We start from the raw sequence: 19,330 nt of genomic DNA on the forward strand, positions 1-19,330 counted from the left end.
ATGGATAATTCTACTTGAGGCTTCTAAAATTCACTCTAGAAACACCTCATTTTGTTCAGCAAAAGTGCAGCCCTTTTATCATTTTGTGTTTAGTTAGCTTGATTTTTATCAGTCATATGCTTATTATCATTTAACCTACCAAAGTCCTGCACCAATAAGTGGGCTATTTCTGTACAGTTTGTGTACTCCTCCACTGTTGTCCCTGCAGAAGTGCTAGAGGTCTGGTGGCAGTAGGACTTTCTCCAAGATGATGATGACCGGTTTTGCTACATCCCGGTTACATATGTCAGTTCTTTAGTCTTCCACACTTTCAGCTCCTTTTAAAGTTATATTTTATTAGAGGAAGGGCGGGAAGAGGAAGAAAAGGAAAATAAAAAAGTAAATTCAATCTCCAAAAGAATTAGCCTTCTTACACTTTTTTTCCCATGTTTTTTCCTGTTGAAATGGCATATTTGGTCAAGCCATTATCTTGAGTAAAGCGAGTGGTTTTATTAATGACAGTTTGACTGGAACTTACTGGTTTAGATAGGAAGTGTGCATCCATGCTTTGTTTTGCTCTTCTTTGTTTTTCTCTTCTAGTCTATTTAAAATTTTGGTTTGACAGCCTTTACTTTTATTTCCCTGCTGTCTTTATGCCTAAATGCATTCAGCTGAGCTGTTGCTTACAGTTATCACATTCTGGGACAGTTTGTTCAGATGGAGCTCACACAGGATGCACAATGCTGATAATTGACTTGTGTGGGAAACAAGGAATTCATGAGCTCTACCCCAGGAATGCCAAGTCTTACACAAGTTAATATGCTAAAGTTTCGTTCAGTCAGTCACAAAATCTGCGGCTGGAAACTTGATACAGAAACTGGAAATGTTTATCATAAGATAGTATTTCTTTTAAATAGTCATAAAATAAAAATATATGTATTCATATAAACTGGTTAACCAGGAGCACTGAATCCCAAACAAAAATACTCCCTGTTCTAAAATTCTTGGGACTGTTGATGGAACATCTATGAGATAAAGAATTAATGTTCCTGTCCTGATGAAATGAAAATGAGAGTCTTGGGGATACATTCTTCTGAAGTTAGGATGTAACAGATCAAGTCTTAATCTGTATTCTGCATTTCTAATCCTCTCCATTGTAAATGATGCCATTCTGGTTGTGCTATGATCTGTTTTCCTAAAAGAGTTTGTACATCTGAAAGTGTGCATAAAGCTGGTAAATTGCAGATAATCGATTAGTAAGACATGGTAGAGCCTATATCTAAGATTCTGCTGGACCTCTCAAGATGTAAGTGAAGTTTGATTCAATTCAGTTCATTTCATTATGTGAAAAAATGACAGTGTGACTTTATTTACTCCTACAGATGAGAACATAGTCTGCATGGTCTGTAAATATTATATGTTCTGGCTATAAATACAGATATAGATACATCAACAGAAATACTCTAATTTAGTAGTTTTCCAATATATCATTTTCTCAAATTCTTAATGTGTTGCAGTAAAAATAACTATATTTGCATGTAGCTGAGGATAGAAACAGGAAAAGCCATAGCATGTACTTCCTTTCACACTATCTGTTTATAGAAGAAAGGAGAGACATGTGTCTTCTTGATTATAGGTATTATGCAATTTTATTCATGTCTTTGAAGTAAAAGCAGCAAATATAATTAAATTTTCTTCTGTTTTTAAACATTTTTTTCATTTGTTTTGCTTTTATATAGTAATTTGCTTTTCAGTTAAATAAGAAAATTCAAATTTGAAAGCTGGGACACTCGCACTTGCAAAAGTTATAAATACAATGATGTTTTTGAATCTTTTATCCTATTTTGTTTTGGATTTATGTTACAACGATTTGCAGTTTCGTGATCATGTGCTGTTTCTAACAAAGACATCTACTGCATGGAAATTGTTTGACAAATGATGTGAAACTATGTAAAAGCTCAAATCAACATCAATCCCAGAAGCATTTTGAAGTTTTGCCAAAGCTGTCAAATGCTAAATATCACACTAAAAATAATTAGACACAATAGTAAAAATGTTCTGTTTCAATATTTTCTGGAAAAAGAACAGTGCAATTTGTTTCCCTTTGCACCAACAGTTCATTTCAATATTTGTTTCAGTTTTAAACTGAAACTTATTTAAAGTTGAGTGAAACAGAACATGCTGGCTAAGAAATAAGCCAGTTTTTTAAATCTTTCCAATCAAACTTCACTTATTTTAGGGTGGCAAGATGAATCCTCAGTGCTTTGGGGAGGCAGGAGAGGGAAGGGGAGAGCAGAGAGATTTAATCTAACCAGCTTGTGAAATCTATTTACAGACATGTTCTCAGGCCTTGTTCATTGTCCAAAGTGTAAAATCAGACAACTTTATGGGATGAGCAAAACAGAAATTCATAATACTCGCGTACCAGTTAGTGCCTGATATGGACACTTGGCGGTTTGTAATTTAAAGTACACAATTTAAACCATTGAGCCCGAGAAAAACAGATTGCTCAGGCATGGAGTGTCTGAGCCATAAATAAAGGACTCAGCGTTCATGAAGGCCACAGTATCCTCTTGTGTAGCAGGAAGTCCCTAGTGCTTGCAGATAACTGCATCTGACTTTGAAGGTAAATGTCTTGTATCAAGTATTATCCCAGAATCACAGAATGGTTTGGGCTGGAAGGCACCTGTAAGATCCTCTAGTCCAACCCAGCTGCAATCAAACAGGCTGTCTTCAACTAGACCAGGATGCTCAGACTCCTGTCCAACCTAGTCTTGGATGTTTCCTGGGTGGGACACCCACTGTTTCTCTGGGCAATCTGTTCCAATGTTTCGCCACCCTGACATTAACATATTTCTTCCTTATTATTTTGTCTGAAATTCTGATATTCACAGCTGTGATATATATTTCCAGTGGCCAAAACCTTCGCAAAGAACTTTGCATGCAGGGTCGAGGAGCACCATGTTATTCCCTTTTCAGGGATCATTTCACCACTCATAAATACCTGACTAACATCTACATCTTAAATGCATTTTGGAGAAATTTTCTTAAATAAATGATCATATTCCCAGATAGTCTGTGAAGAGAGGTAGACAATTCCATGTACTTTCTCTGAAAGCTTTTCAGGTCAAATAGGGAACACTGGAAATTAGAACTTTCAAACTCAGGGAAAAGTTAAGGCTTGACTTTGGAAGCAGTGAATCATACCTGCAACTTTTGCATTTATACTTCTCACTAGAGTTGATGTGGCTGACTTACTGCAGCAGTCATTTTATGAGCTTTCATTGTTTCAGTTTTGACAAAGAATAGAAATTATGGATATAGAAGTGGGCATGTGGCAGAACATGCCCATGCTTAGCTCAGGTAGCTCAGCCCAAGGTAGCTTCTGCCATGAGCAGGCGTCATGAAATGCATCAGCTGGGTATGTGCTAAGCTGTGGTGAGTCTGATGGAAGCTCTGCAGTACCACACCTTCTTCAAAGCAAATGAAGTGCTAATTCAGCTGTAACCAAACTGGGGACAGCCAGCTCGTCCAAAGGCAGTGAGCCCACTGTGCTCAGCCGTGGTGTGACCACCCTGTGTGCAGTATTGGGCGCTGCAGTTTAAGAAGATTTGAATGTCCTTGATTGCATCCTGAGGAGGGAAGCAAAGCTGATAAGAGGGCTAGTGACAGGACATGTGGGAATGTTTCAAAACTGCACCTGAGGGCTTGGGACTGGACATTAGGACAAGCTTCTTTAAGTGGTCAAACTCTGGAACAGGCGTCCTAGAGAAGTGGTTGACACCCCAAGTCTGCCAGTGTTTAAGAGGCATTTGGACAGTGCCCTTAATAACAGGCTTTAACCTTAGGTTAGCCCTAAAGTGGTCAGGCAGTTGGACTGGATGATTGTTTGAGGTCCCTTCCATCTGAAACAGACTTTTCTGTTCAGTTACAGCTGTAGGACTGGCAAATCCCTTTGCCTAGTGTCAAGCTGTGATTATATTCACTTCTACATGGCACAAAAGAGAGCTTGATGCATCTTTTGAATTTATGGCTTCTATATCCCTCTATATGTATGCATGTAAGAATTTAAATCTTGCCTCATTGTACATAAGGGATTGGAAGAAAAGTTAATTATTCATTAAAGGTGCTGTTTCATTTTAACAGCAGGTTATCTGGGGTTTGGATTTGTTTAATGTGTGTCCTTCTATCCCCTGCTTTTTTTTTCTGGCAGACCTCTTGCAGTGGCCACAAATCAGCAAATGCAGATCACCTGAAATGGAGACGTTTTCATGTTTTTGGACTGCTGGAAATTTTTATAACCTCACTGTTCCAAGAACACTACAGCTGTTGTACAAGAAGAGGTAATAAAAGCTGAAAAAGGAAAAGAGAAAAGTATTTTTTGGCATGTTTGTTAGGTTGCTACTGTTAATTTTTTGCTGTGATATGAACCATACTCTTTTAAAGGGTAAAAACCCATGTTTTAAGTACATTTTTTCCAATGTTAGATTTTATTGGTAGTTATTGAGCAATTTGCAGCAACAAGCATTATTTGACAGATAATTAAGAACACATTCTTACTAAATGTAGGTCCAGGTTGCAGAATCCAAAACTGAACACTATATAGCTAGGGTAAGGATTTTTTAATAGGCAACTTCAGTTTATTCTTTATCCATCTCACCTGCAACACTAAGATTCCTTATATGTGTGCACAAATGTGGAGGTTGGATACAGTCCCTTTCAAAATTTTATTAAAGTTTTATGAAATCCCCATTGATCAATTGATGTGATAAAATCTGAATGTACTGGTCCAGGGGAAAAGGCTGCTATGATACTGGGATAATGTTCCATTGAGTCCTGTTCAATTATGATTCAGCTCCACTTTAAGCTTTTTTAAATTTCAGGTTGCTAGAATGATTAGCCTGAAAAATGACATAGACATTACCAGTAATGGCTATTAAGGAAATAGGCCTTTTGTTCACAGGAATAGGAGGACGTGCATTTCTGTTCCCTCTAATGAACAGGGTTTTGATCTTTTTGATCTACAGATGATGGTAATGATACATTTGCATTGCAGACTTAAGCCTAATAGCAAGGCTGGCTTTCTTAGTTACTCTGAGACATCTCAGAAATCATAGGAATATAGAATAACAGAATCATAAAATGCTTTGGGTTAGAAGGCACCATAAAGTTTAGCTATTTTCCAGGCCACTAAGTACCTGAGTACCTAAACTCAGCTATACAGGTTTCTTCAACAGTGGTTTCATTATAAATCACCATCAGTACTGACATGTTTTTATCCCTTTCATAAATTTTACAACTTATCAGTATTGTGTCTAGTAACATCTGTAATTTGTACTTTGTAAGGTCTGTAAATCTCTCTCTCACGAACATTGCAATTTTTTTTTCATTCTAGTAATGAGGAAGACTGGAAAGAATGCCCTGATTATATGACTTCAGGACAAAATAGCTGTTACTTCAATGCATCCTACACCTCTGTGTGGACACCGTATTGTGTTCAACTTGCCAGTAAAAATGAAGTATATGATAAAAAATGTTTCAGTGTTGATGAAATAGGTATGCTTTCATTATGTATCTTACCTCTATAAGCTTTTGTATTACTTAGGCTGTATTTAAATATTGCCTCTCAGAAATGTTAAAATGTATGATACGTGGGAAGGGATTTGATTTTGCAACACTGTAATGTGATACACACCAGAAAATACTGCCTAGATTGGAAGAAAGCTTAAAGGATAAAATCAAATATGTGATTTCTTTTTCTAAATACCAGTGGTCTCTCAAATGTGTGCATGCTCAAATGAGCTTATCTTTGCTTTCACTTTGAGTCCTTTCTAATGCATACTATATCTCCTTGTAGAGCAAAGTTGGCTTTAAAACCTTGATCCTGCAAAACTCTGGAAGCCAAACACTATTTTTTTTCCTGAATCAACTGTAATCTAAAGGATCAGGATGTCTAGTATTTCTAAGCTAGGATTTATATTTATGGCAATATGAATCTTGACTGCCTGGGACTTCACAGATGTTATTGCTTGTTCAGAGTGGTAGTGTACCACTCTGAACAAGCACTCTGCATATCCAGATAATTTATTCCTACAGGTAATTAGAATACCCAATGCTGTGTTTTATTCAGCTGAGCATTCATTCTTAGTCTTCTTTATTAGTTGGTTGGGTGAGATTTGTGCAGAACATATCTGCTACCAATTGGCAGAGTGCCTTCTTGTTATCAAACTTGCAATAGCTTTGACATTGCAATATATTTGATTTTAATCAGAAAATACATGGTTAATATACTTTTAAAGTCCTGAAATAATTTATCATTATGTAGTAAGAATGGTCATTTCACATTGAAAACTGGCTGTTTTATTCCAAATACTCTTTTAAACAGTACTACCTGATCCCCCTGTCAACCTTAACTGGACTCTGTTAAATACTAGTCAAACTGGGATCCATGGGGATATCCAGGTAAGATGGGATCCACCACCAACAGCAGATGTTCGGAAGGGATGGATTACTCTGGAATATGAATTGCAGTACAAAGAAGTTAATGAGACAAAATGGAAGGAGGTATGAAACAAATATTTGTAATACATTAGTCATAGTGCAGTGCAGGCTTGTTCTATCCCTATCACTCTTGTACCACTATGAAAAACATGTTTGTAATTGCTAATCAGACAATGCCTTGTTTCTTAAACAATATACCTGCATTTTTTTTCTGACATTTTCTAGCACATACTGTAACTTTATGTGTCAAGATAGTTGACAGGCAGAATAATGAAGTAATGAAAAGCCCAGAAACACCTGTGTTATATTAGTAAGTATAGGAAGAGTCAGATATATGCAAGTGTTTTCAAGGATAAAATATTAATCTATTATTTTCTTAAACCTCAACTATTTAAACAGTGCATGATGTTTCAGTAGTCTGAACAGGAATATTTTGTTTGGTAAATATCACCATGTCAATCCAGATTCTTCAGAGTACCTGTAAATTTATAAGATGGATGGATGGATGGATGGATGGATGGATGGATGGATGGATGGATGGATGGATGGATGGATGGATGGATGGATTAATGGAAGGATGGATGGATGGAAGGATGGATGGAAGGAAGGATGGATGGATGGAAGGAAGGATGGATGGATGGAAGTGGCGGAAGGAAGTGGCGGAAGGGGCGGAAGGAAGGGGTGGAAGGAAGGAAGAAAGGGGAGGAAGGAAGGAAGGAAGGAAGGAAGGAAGGAAGGAAGGAAGGAAGGAAGGAAGGAAGGAAGGAAGGAAGGAAGGAAGGAAGGAAGGAAGGAAGGAAGGAAGGAAGGAAGGAAGGAAGGAAGGAAGGAAGGAAGGAAGGAAGGAAGGAAGGAAGGAAGGGACTTTGAGTTACAATTTAAAATTTGATACAATAAGCAAATAAAAATAATGTAGCAGAGATAAGACTTACAGATTTCATACCAGACATCAACGGGAAGTTTTGGGATAGTCTGTGAAAATATAAAATAATATATTATAAATATTTTAAGCTTACTTTTTGAAAATCACTTAACTTCTCATGTAGTTAGCTTTTCTGTTACAGGTAAGATATTGTGCCCATCTTACCTGAATGCATAGACTAAATTCCAGTGTGTCATGGCATATTTGCATATGGAGAGCTCTTATTCAATTCAGTAAGAACATTATGTCAGAGCAGAATTCTTCCATTGCTTTCTTATTAATATGAACTGAGTTAATTGGCAGAAAAAAAAATTCCAGAAAATACTGTTACAAATTTGTCATTAACTACACAAGGAAAATTCCAACAATTTGAACATAGCCAGATTTACCAATTGAAATGCAGTCAAACTGGTTTGTTTGCCTTCCCCTGCGAAAGACCTTGGCTCACTCCTCACTTCTGGTCCTTCCCAGTGTTAGTATTTTCTCTTTAACCTAGTCCTTATTAACAAGTCTACAGCCAAAAAGGCCTATAATGTCTGTAATGATTTTTCCTATTAATTCTCTGTCTTTCTATCTATACTGGTTTAATATATTAGCCTCTTAATATATATATACTTAGTATATTAGCTTCTCTTTTAAAGCCTGTGAAATGTGTTAAGTTTAGGCAGTAAATCAATAATCTTTAAGACGCTGAAAATCTGCAAATGTTCAAAAGCAGAATATAGGTGTGTCTCTAAAAATGCACCATTTTAATGTTTTTTTTAATAAGAATTTTGATATCAGTCATATAAATACCTTAATAAAGCTTTGTTCTTGCTCCAGTTCTGTCAATAAGCCCAGAACACTTTGAGAATAGTTCTTCTCAGGAGAGGAAAGATTTGAAGATCAGTCTTCTTTCTGAACACAGATAAGGAATTCCTGATTGTGATACTTGCCTCAAGAGACAAAGTGTTATAGATTATGTTGGACTTAACCTGTGTATAGTGGAAGGTTTTGTAAGCCTTTCATCTTAGGAATATAAACATGGCATAATTCACTGAGACTCATATATGAGAGTACAAAAGACAAATTTCTGAACAAAATCCTTGTCTGGCCTAGGACAAAAGCAGATTCTGAATGACAGCATTGGAGCAATGCTACAATTTCACTCTTTGGATTCCTTGCTACAAATGCCTTCTCTAATCAGTGTTGAAGCACATTAAGACATAAATGTCTGCTTATACATGGTCAAGTTATACATGTCTACTTATTACTAGTTTTTTACACAAAGGATAATCCTTGACTGCTTAAATACACCATAATGCTTTGTACATGTAACTAATAAAAAAGTAAATTTATAGTACCTTTTATGGTACTAAGTCCCTCCTTAATGAGATTTGTTTGTAATTTTTCTAGATTTTTTGGGATGATTCATCGCTTTTTCATGCACAGCCTTTATTATTTTGTCAGTATATTTACTAGTTGAAAATAAATAATTTCTAAATTGAAAGAAGATTAAACATTAATTAGTAAGTGTTAAAACAGTAAGTTGTAGTGATAAGAGGACCAAAATTATTTTCTGAGAATCGTTCTAAATGAATAAAATCCACTCTGACATAATGGGTGTTCATGAGACAGAGATAAATTTTTGATTACCTTTTATGATGTCTCTCTCATATGACTTTTACTTGAATTAATCTATGACAAATGCTGTTTGTTCATCCTTTCACTTCTTGCTGAACTTTCCCCACTCCATACATCCTGCTGCATCCAGGAGTCTATCATAAAGGCTCTGATTTATTCTTCTTGGCTTTTTCCAAGTAAGACCATTATTTGGGATGCATGTAAACTTATCCGTAAAACTTCAGTGAACTTTGTGGCTTAATACCATGAAATAGGTATATATGAAATATCCTTCCCAATGATTTCCAAATGGATATTCTACACATATTAAAAACATTGGTGACGTACAGCTATGGTTCTCCACAATGCTCAGCTACTAGGAGAGAAGAGCAGTCTGTCTCCTCCAAAATCTGACTGGTTGGTTGTAAGAACATTGGAGTCAGAAGTCACCAGGGATCAGACAACTGCAGAGATCATACCTACCAACAAATATTGTCTCAAGTTGAGGTTATGCAGCTATGGAGATTATAAGACTGTGTTGTTGAAGCTTCCTTCAAATTCCCAAAGGCAGCTGTTTTCCAGATATTTTAAGTTCTAGCCATGATGCTTTTTTTCTGGTATCATATTTGATTCTAAAGTAAAAGTAGAATATAATATCTGCCACTTTGATTTCTATTTTGAGCACATTTTCCTTATTTTGTATACTTTTGTAGGGTTATTGGAATGAAAATGCATATAGAGGTATAACAGAAAAAGGCAGAAATTTTACTTATTACGACCTCCAGTGTGATTTCCTAAACATTTTCATATTCAGCAGTATCTAAGTATGTTTCAGCTAATATAAGAAGTTTCAAAGACCACAATCTGATGCCAGCTGTCACACAGTCTCCATTATCACATTTTGTATATAGCTGGAGATTTTGATTGTTCACCAAATAAAAACATTCATAACATGCAAAATATTTGATTATAACCATTAAACCCGTAGTGGAGATTGCAGTAATTTAGAACTCCTGTGTTATTTTAACAGCATTTTTGGCATTCTGTAATCAGTAATGTTGTGTTATAACAGTAAAAAGTATTTACAACCCGAAAGATCAGTGAAAGATGTTCACACCACCTACTTATGGTATGTAACTGGGGGAAGCTGCCTTTCTTCACTGACTGTATCTTCAGAGCTTGGATTGTCTGCTTTTGGTCCCCTGAATCACAGAAATGCCTGATGACTACTAGTTTGACAGTAAATGGTGTTAATGTTCTCTGAACTCTTCTTGTGCTATCCTTAAAATGCTCAGTAGCAAAAATGCCTTCAGAAATAAGCAACATTGTAAAATTTCCAGTACACTCAAACAAATAAATCACAGTTCTTCTGTCTTTACAGTTAAAACCCAGGCTCTCAACAGTGGTTCCACTGTACTCTCTGAAGACAGCAAGAGATTATGAGATACGAATCCGATCAAGACAACGAACTTCTGAAAAATTTGGGGAGTTCAGTGAAATCCTCTATGTATCATTTTCTCAAATAGGCATTGGATGTGATCATTGCACAGAAGGTAAATAAGCAAAGCATTTTTATAGCTGTGATTCTTTTCGGTGGCTTTGTCTTTTCGGTGATGGGGTAGGGGGTGGTTTCATCTGTATTATATGATTGAATACAGAGGTATTCAAGCCTACTACATGAGAATCATTGGGAGAGATTGAGAATGTTCAAGTTCCATATACAAGTTCAGAAGTAAACTCAGCAAGACTGTTTCACAGATCATCGGAGATCAAAAATACAAATAGTTTTAAGAGTCAGAAGTAACTGCTGTTGCACATCTCATGGAGTCTAAACCAGAATTAAATCTCATACTTCATAATCTGAAATGAGCACTTCAGTTGGGAAGAGAAGAATTGTGATTTCTTGCAATACTGTTGGCTAAGTATTTTTCTAGAATTCTGTGCTTTTCTAATCATTCTGATATACTATCAAGGGCAGTGAGTATTTTTCTCATTCTTGCTTATGACTGGTACTCATTTTCAAGTGCTTTTAAAGACAAGAAAAATCAGCCATTGAGAATCACATTTTTTCTATTGAAGGAATGAGATAGTGCGTTTTCCAGACATCTTCTCAGGTCTGAGCTACTAAATTAAGTTTTCAAAATACGAGGTCTTTAACAAGTAATTTTAACAAGCTTCTTCACGTTATTTTCCAGGTTATTAGTGAAGGTGTTATACAAAACAACCTGTAACTCTACCCTTCCAAAATCTGGCTAGATTCTCCCTTTTAGTTTTTCCTATAATTAGTTCTCATTTCTAATTTATAGGAACAGTTGATGTTCTGTACATGTGGCAATTTTTTATTAACCTTATCCACATTAAGTGGTCATAGTGTTCATATGAATAAAATTAAAATACTTGGAAATTCTAAGGCCATCCCAAGGCCAGTTTTCCTCAGTCACTGCAATTCAGATTCTTCAGGGTGATCCTAATCCACACACCTCACACAGCTGCAGTGAGCTGATTTGATTGAGGATTTATTTTTGTTTCTTTTGTATGTCACTTTCAGGAACACAAAATTAAACTTTAGATACATTTCGTGTATTAATAATTTAAAGTCTTCTAATGCAATGTTCTAACTTCTTGAAGGAGCTGGACATTTGCTGGTCTCACTGATGTGACAATGAGTTATTCAAATAGCGACCTGTTTAACACAGACATATCCATATAGGACATTATTGATGCCTGAAAGCACATTTTGTCAAAATCTGAGCTGGGAACACAGAGTTCAAACTCATACCTGAATTTTTGTTCATATATAGAGTTTTAAAGCTTTCTGTCCAGTGTTCCTTGGCCCAAAAAAAATAAGAGTGAAATTTCTGCAGGAAATTTTAAATTATAAAAAAATTAGAAAAATCTAAGACTAAAGCTAGAAAAAAATTCTCTATGCTTTGTAGTTTACAATGTAATATTAAGAATAATGGAATTGCTAGTATTTAAGAGATAAAACATTTCATTTATCAGCATTGTTCGTAATTTCTACTAAATTGCTTATTTCAATAATTTCTAAATTCTTTGTAACCACCTGCAAGGTAAATAAAAGGGGCTTTTTTTCAGTTGATTCAGTTGGTCCACAAAATAAATAATGTTTGACCTTTAGAAAGAGAAGTGGTATGTTTTTTGACACCACCATACCTTAGTTTTTGTGAGAGAAAAATAGTTTGCTTGTGATTTTATGTGCTATTAGTAATGTTATTTCAGCGTGAATGAACAAGTATTAGCATGGTCTGTGGCATTATATGCCCTCAGGGCTACTTGATACCATGTTCCAAGCATGTTCCTCATGGCTGGTTTTGCTATAGGCATTATCTTTATTAAGATATTGTTTAGATTTATGAAATCAGTCTGGTTTAGCAGGAGCCCCAGTGGTCTCATAAATGCATGGAAACTGCTGAGACCAAACGCTGCAATGGATTAGGAACAATACTTCCCAATTCAGTGCCGTGACTGAGGCTCTCCCAAACCACATCCTGCTCACTCAGTCCCTCTATCCCTTTCTGCTCCTGTGGGAAGGAGTTGAAACTGATAACACAAAAAGTGAAGATCACAGGTCAAGATACAAGCAGTTTACTGGAAACAGCAATTAGATAAGAAAACAAACAGTAAAAGCATAATAATATACCACAGTACCACAATATTAATATAATATTAATACCACAATATTAATAGCAAAAGTATACAAAAGAGAGTGTGGTTCACACCCTCTGAGTGAGAGATGCTCACTGCAGAGACAACAAGCAATGTCAGACAATGCCACCACATTTTTCAACCAAAAGTTACACCCTTCTTGGAAGGCAGTGAGTCCCTTCATCTGCCCCTGGCTGTGACATGAGGTGGTATCCATGAACATCCAAGTGCTGACCAGAACTAGGACAAAAGCACATTTTTATTTCTGCTGAACATAGAACTTTTACATTTGAGTAACAAACATTTTCATCAATTTTTACCATTTTGGAATCCTCAAGTGGTGGAAGACAAGGCTAAAGTTAAAGATGTGACATTCCTGCTTATATGTTCATGTTTTGTTCTTTCAGAAGTTGAGTTTCCATGGTTCTTAGTTGTTGTCTTTGGAGTGTGTGGGCTGGCTGTAACAGTGATCTCAATCATGCTGTCTAAACAACCAAGGTAGAGACTTTTTATTTGTTGGATTTTGTGTACCTGTAGCTTTAAAAAAAAAGGAAAAAATAAGATCTTTCGATTATTTCAAATATGGGGGACAAGGAACCATTTTGAGCTTTTTTGTCTATTCTTGTAAATTACATATAACTGAGATTAGTATGTATGGGGCCTACAGCATGGGGAATCTGATTATCTTGATCTTCCTCTTTCACTGCAGTACATTTTATTCTGCAGAATTGACATGATTGATTTACTTACGCTTTGAACTCTTTTTTTTAGTTCACTCAAATTTTGAACATATTATTTTTTATTCACATGCTGTTCAAAAATTTAATACAAACCTATGTCTATATATTTGATTTTGTTCTTAGACCATTCCACTAAACTGTACTTCTTGAAGCCAAGGGAAAGAGATTGATTCATAGGGCAATATTTGGTCTCTGTGGATAAAGTGCAGTTTCTGTAGATAACAGGAATAAAATGAAACTAAGCACAGAATTGCATTGTTTTTAAAAATTATGAAATGGTGTCATATACAAAAATGAAAGAATGAAACATAAATAAAAATAACAGGTGTTAAAATTAATTAATCTTCTAATATGTGTTTTCAGGGGTAGGTTTTGGCAGAATTCAACTTGGATGTCATATCAGTACTGTTGTACACTATGGTCAAGACCCAGTGCACACATGGGTGTTGTCAGTGGTCTTGTGTATACACTTTGAAAATGAACACTGAGTAGTTTTGCACATACCAAAAAATGGTGCAATTTCATTTCACATACTGAAATTACAACAATTTGGTGCATTTGGAGCAGATCTAAAAAAAAAAATTTCATTAGGCAGTAATTTTTTATTTAGGCAAGCTCTATGCTTTGACAGAGTTTAATTTCAGGAAGCCATTCCCTGCAATAGCATCCCAGTCCCAGATTTAAGAGCAAGGCTCCTGATACAATTTATGACAAAAGCTTGATGTGTCAGAATGGAGCAATGTGCATGTAGCACCAGGAGCTAAGGTCAGCACACTGAACAGCAGGTGGCTCAGTCTGAGAAATTTTCTCAGTGAGAAAATCCTCAAGTCTGAAGCGTATCTCTAATCAGATTTTATAAATATCTTCCATGCTAATCATAAATGCTGGAAGAAGCTTTTCTCCACTGAGGATCTCATGTGGAAAGTTTTTCTGGACTGCAGGTGTACACCCTTTCCTTCAAGCATTGCCATATAGTGGTGAAATGGCAATATTTTCTGTAGAGAAGCAGCCTGCATAGGTTTTCCATAATGCAAAATATCCATGCTTGGTTACCTTCTGATTCTGAAAGATGCCAATTAATATTTTCCTTAGTTATGATCTCACAGGCTCTGAGCGAGTCTCTGTAGGACAGATGCCATAGGTTTAGGTCATCAGAGTTGAGAGATGAAAGCTTGAATTATGATAGGCTAAAAAAGGAGCAGAGCACAGTTCTCCCTCCCAAATGTCTTCTCCAGGCAGTGAGTGGTAAAATTCTTTGTCTGTTTCATTAGAAGCAATGCCCAGTCCTGTCAGAATACCTGATTTGTGGATTCAGCCGTAAAGCACAAGTCCAAACTCTGAGAACCCAACCAGTTTACACTGCCTCTCCAGAGATTAGATGGAAAATTACTGTATTTCTGGCTCTCACTAGGCTTTCTGGGCAGAACACTGAGGATCTGCTCAAAACCAGAAACATCTGAGGAATTTGGACATGCCATGGTTAAGCCAAAGGTGCCTAGATTTCTCTCTAGGCACTCTTTAAGACATCTGCTACCCTCTCTGGACCTCACCAACGTCCCTAAAAAGGCAGCAAAACTAATATCTGGATTTGTATTAACCACTTTCCACACCTTACTTTCTAAAATAGGCAATTAACCCAGTATAAAGAGAATTCTGAATTTTTCTTTTGTTCATCTGTTTGCAAAAGAAGCAGAGAGGTAACATGGAGGAGACAGGCATGAACAGCGACTGTTGTATTAAGGGAAAACAAGAACTGGGGAGTGGTTTGGTTTGGAGGGGTTTTTTGTCCCCTAAAAATTAGGAATGCACTTTATGAAGGATTAGAATAGTATGTATTTCCACAGCCTGCAAATGCCCAAGGAAGTTATTAGACCTTTCTCCACAAGGGTAACGCCCTGCCTTAATTACAAATTGTTTTATTATCCGTTGCACTAATAATTCAAGAAGCAGAACTGTCATAGGGATGGCAAAATACTAGCCTCAATTTTTGCAGATGTTTTTCAGTTTTATTTATTAGTTCTAAAGTAATTCACTCTTTCCACCAATTCCTATTTTCTGTTCCCCTATTTAAATTTATTGGGCATATGCAAGGCTACTGTATCCCTGAAAAAAAAATTGGAAAGGTCACCACATACTGAGGTTTGTATCAGGTTGCACTGAAAGTATGTATAAAGGGAATATATTCACAGAGCTCTAGGAATTTACTCTCTTTCTATACAGCATTGAATTGTCAAAGACCAGACTCCAAAATGGATTCCCACATAAATTTAAGTGATTTCCAAAAGGAAGCTTGCAGAGACCTTGTTTCTTAATTTGCAATGAGAGAAAATATTCTTTTCCCTAGGAGTATTTGAAATTTTATTTTCAAACATTTAAGTTTTCAAATAATTAAATATAAATGCAATGTAAGCCTGTCTTCTTTCTAACTTCCTCAAAAAAGACCTCTGTCAATTAAAAGCCTTTTTTTTTTCAGGTTAAAAATGCTTATTTTTCCTCCTGTGCCAGTTCCAAAGATTAAAGGGATTGACCCAGATCTTTTGAAGGTAATTTCGAACTCTAAAATCTACAATGGGAATCTTTATAATAGTAGAAGATGACAATTGTTGTCCCAGGCAGAAAAATTTTGTGGAAGAAAATTCTGACATTTGGGGAGTTGCCATAGAATTAGTTTGCATAAAATAAATTTTAATCCCTTTGCAATTATTACATAACTACATCTTTACATAAGTCATCTTTACATAAGTCAACATTATAAAAAGGATAAGCATTTCTATTACTTCCTTTATAAAATTCTTTTATATTTGCCTTGTAGAAAGGAAAGCTAGATGAAGTGAATTCCATCTTAGCCTGCCATGACAACTACAAGACACAGCTCTACATTGATGACTTGTGGGTTGAATTTATTGAGTTGGACATCGAAGACCCTGATGAAAAGAACAGAGCCTCAGACACTGACAGGCTCCTGAGTGAAGATCATCTGAAATCTCACAGCTCCTTGGGAGTGAAGGATGATGATTCTGGACGGGCCAGTTGTTGTGAACCAGATATTCCAGAGACAGACTTCAGCGCAAGCGACACGTGTGATGCCACCTCTGATAGTGATCAGTTCAAAAAGGCTGCTGAAAAAGAAGAGGATCTCTTGTGTCTTGACAGGCAAGATAATGATGAGTCACTTCCAAGCCTTGCCAACACAGACCTGCAACGCCAGCATAGGAGTACTCAGTCTGAAAACAGCCACCTGTGGGCACCCTTTGGAGACAGCGTTGAGTCACCGCAACCGTCAGTCCATACCCAGATAAGCAGCCAGAATTCACTGGCAAGTACTGACTTCTACGCTCAAGTGAGTGATATTACTCCAGCAGGCAGGGTTGTACTTTCACCAGGGCAGAAATCCAAGCTGGGGAGAGCACAGCATGAAGGCTGCACAGAACCAAACTTCACCATGGACAACACCTATTTCTGTGAGGCAGATGTGAAAAAGTGCATTGCTGTGACTTCTCACGAAGAGAATGAGCCACGTGTTCAGGAACAAGTCTATAATGAAGATGGTTACTTCACCACAGAGAGCCTTACCACTACTGTTGCCAATTTTGGAGCTTCAACAGCAGCAGCCCCAAGTTCAGAGATGCCTGTGGCAGACTATACATCAATCCACATCATTCAGTCTCCACAAGGCCTTGTGCTCAATGCCACCGCACTGCCAGTGCCAGACAAGGAATTCAACGCGTCTTGTGGCTATGTGAGCACAGACCAGCTGAATAAAATCATGCCATAGCTCTGTTTTTCACTAAGTGTGTGTAGTGTTTCACAGCAGAGAGTCAGTTTCGGGCTTGTATGCTGAAACCAAAATGAAGTCTAAAAGTTTTTCGTGGTTCCTATAATTTTATCTGAAATGTTGCAGCGTAAAATATACACCAAAATATTCCTATTGTGTTCTGTAAATATTATCTATGAATTTGTCTTGAGGCTGTTTTGTCTTGTTCTTGTGGGTGTTGATTTTTGTGAAATTAAACGTTGAAATTACTGTTTAATGTACAGTAAATTGTGCATTTTGATAAAGCTAAAAATCAGGTGGTTTAAAGTGTAAGAATTTAGGAAAAAACTGCTGTTGGCAGAGATCTTTATATCAATAGTTGGGAACTGATCATATAGGTGAAAACACAAAAGTAGCTTGACTAAATAACACATCTATTTTGATTTCTATAAATTGGTAAAATATATTTTAATACTTTGGTTGTAAAACCATAAGTTTTTTCTATTACACCAAATACTGTTGTTCAATTATGGTGATCCATTTAAGTAATGTAACTGCTGCAGTCCTAGAAAGGAATTTTCTGTTTTTTAAAATTTTGTTCACAGCTAAAATAAAAATAGGTTTTTACAGAGCCATTTTATACCTCCAAAGAAACATATATAAATTTTTGGAATATTGTAGAAACTTAAAAGTAACTGATTCTATTTCTTTCTTATGGGAACTATTATAGAAATATACATGCAATTTAAAGTTCTATGTAAAATTTTAAAATATACAGCATACTTGGGCAAATTATTCTGTTCCTCATCAGAATCTAGTTAATGATAATAATAATACACTTTTTATAAACAAAATCTTGTTGAGCACAGAATTAAGCACTGTGCAACTAAATTTTCACTGAATATTTTTGAGAACACGTGAATAAGCTCTGATAACTTAGCAGCATAGTATCTTCATATTTGACCAACTTCTGAAGCCCTTCGTGAGCCAAAGGTATCATTTATTAGTCAGTGCCACATATAGTCTTTATTTAAAAAAATAAATTAAGGACTTCAGAAGTTAGCCAGCAGTTACTTTTTAAATATATAACAGGATTAAAATACTTCAGTGGAACAAGGGGATCAAGTGCAGTATTGTTCAAACGTGGTTTTCGTTTTTGCAGCCTAACAGCATCTCCTCTGACCATGTTAGGCACACTTTCAGAAGGAAAAGAGAGAAAACTGAAACTCAGTGGGGAAGCTCTCTTGCATATGTTAAGAGCCTGAGAGCTTTGCAATTAACTATTATTGTTTCAGGAGTTACCTTCCTAAGCCATGGTTTCATCACAGCAGGGTTCTTTCTCAGAGGGCAAATAGGAACATTCATTTCTTTATCTGACCTGAAGATAAGTGTATGATGTGCAACAAATTCAGGTCTTGCTTATGATGTCTCCAACTGAACTCACTGATGCTCTTTTTGTGACCAAGTGCTACACAACTGGGCCCAACTACTGGGTGGGATTTTTAAGTTTAGCACGTACTTTATGGTAAATGTGCATTAGATATTCTGCTAATTTGCTGCTACAATTTTCTAACAGCTGCATTATTTAGTTTCATATAAGATTTCATAGATGGTAGACACTAATGCAAGTAATGCCTATGTGTGTGTTTGAAAGAAGTTTCTTACTCTGTTTCTATTGCCAAAAATAGTTAAATACCTCAGTCAAACTCAGAATGTCATTTTGGTACTTTACTGGTCACACAAGCCATGATATGCCGGTCAGAAGATGTGTCTTTCAGTTTCTATTTAACTTTCTCTATGTTAGTGTTTTGTTTGTTTTTCTCAAAGTTTAATAAATGTATTGTCTTTGATCTGTCTGGACGCGATGTGGTTTTTTGCAGGTAATTTTTTTTAAGGGAAAATAGAGATTTTATTAGGAGAAAACAAGTATTTCTCATAGAATAAAGCATAAAGCCACTTTCCTTAGAATAGAAACAATGCCTTATATAACCAGTGTTTTCACTAATGGACGTGTATGGAGACATAGGACATATTGCACCCAGAGCTGGCCAAGATGTGTTGCCAGTTTAGCTGACCCATTTACATGCTGCTGGAACATCCTGTGATGGGCAGGCTTGTCCCCAGCCTGTACTGGTGCATGGGTTTATTCTTCCCCTACTGCAGGAC

At 36.3% G+C, this 19,330-nt stretch overlaps 1 protein-coding gene across 13 annotated transcripts in view; it reads left to right on the forward strand.

Moving 5' to 3' along the window:
• The window catches only part of GHR (growth hormone receptor), a 157,468-nt gene extending 138,444 nt beyond the window's left edge, over positions 1-19,024 (forward strand). For 12 of the 13 annotated variants that reach the window (XM_074533192.1, XM_074533195.1, XM_074533194.1 and 9 more), the window contains 7 exons: positions 4,193-4,322; positions 5,375-5,535; positions 6,365-6,543; positions 10,386-10,557; positions 13,078-13,168; positions 15,884-15,953; positions 16,223-19,024. In XM_074533192.1, the coding sequence (XP_074389293.1) occupies positions 4,193-4,322; positions 5,375-5,535; positions 6,365-6,543; positions 10,386-10,557; positions 13,078-13,168; positions 15,884-15,953; positions 16,223-17,185 (1,766 nt within the window). In that variant the 3' untranslated portion in view covers positions 17,186-19,024. The remainder of the gene's footprint in view (positions 1-4,192; positions 4,323-5,374; positions 5,536-6,364; positions 6,544-10,385; positions 10,558-13,077; positions 13,169-15,883; positions 15,954-16,222) is intronic. The other variant, XM_074533191.1, reaches the window with a different exon arrangement.
• The last annotated feature ends 306 nt before the right edge of the window (positions 19,025-19,330 follow it).

This window comes from Zonotrichia albicollis, chromosome Z (genome assembly GCF_047830755.1).
Source record: "Zonotrichia albicollis isolate bZonAlb1 chromosome Z, bZonAlb1.hap1, whole genome shotgun sequence".
NCBI classification, from domain to species: Eukaryota; Metazoa; Chordata; class Aves; order Passeriformes; family Passerellidae; genus Zonotrichia; species Zonotrichia albicollis.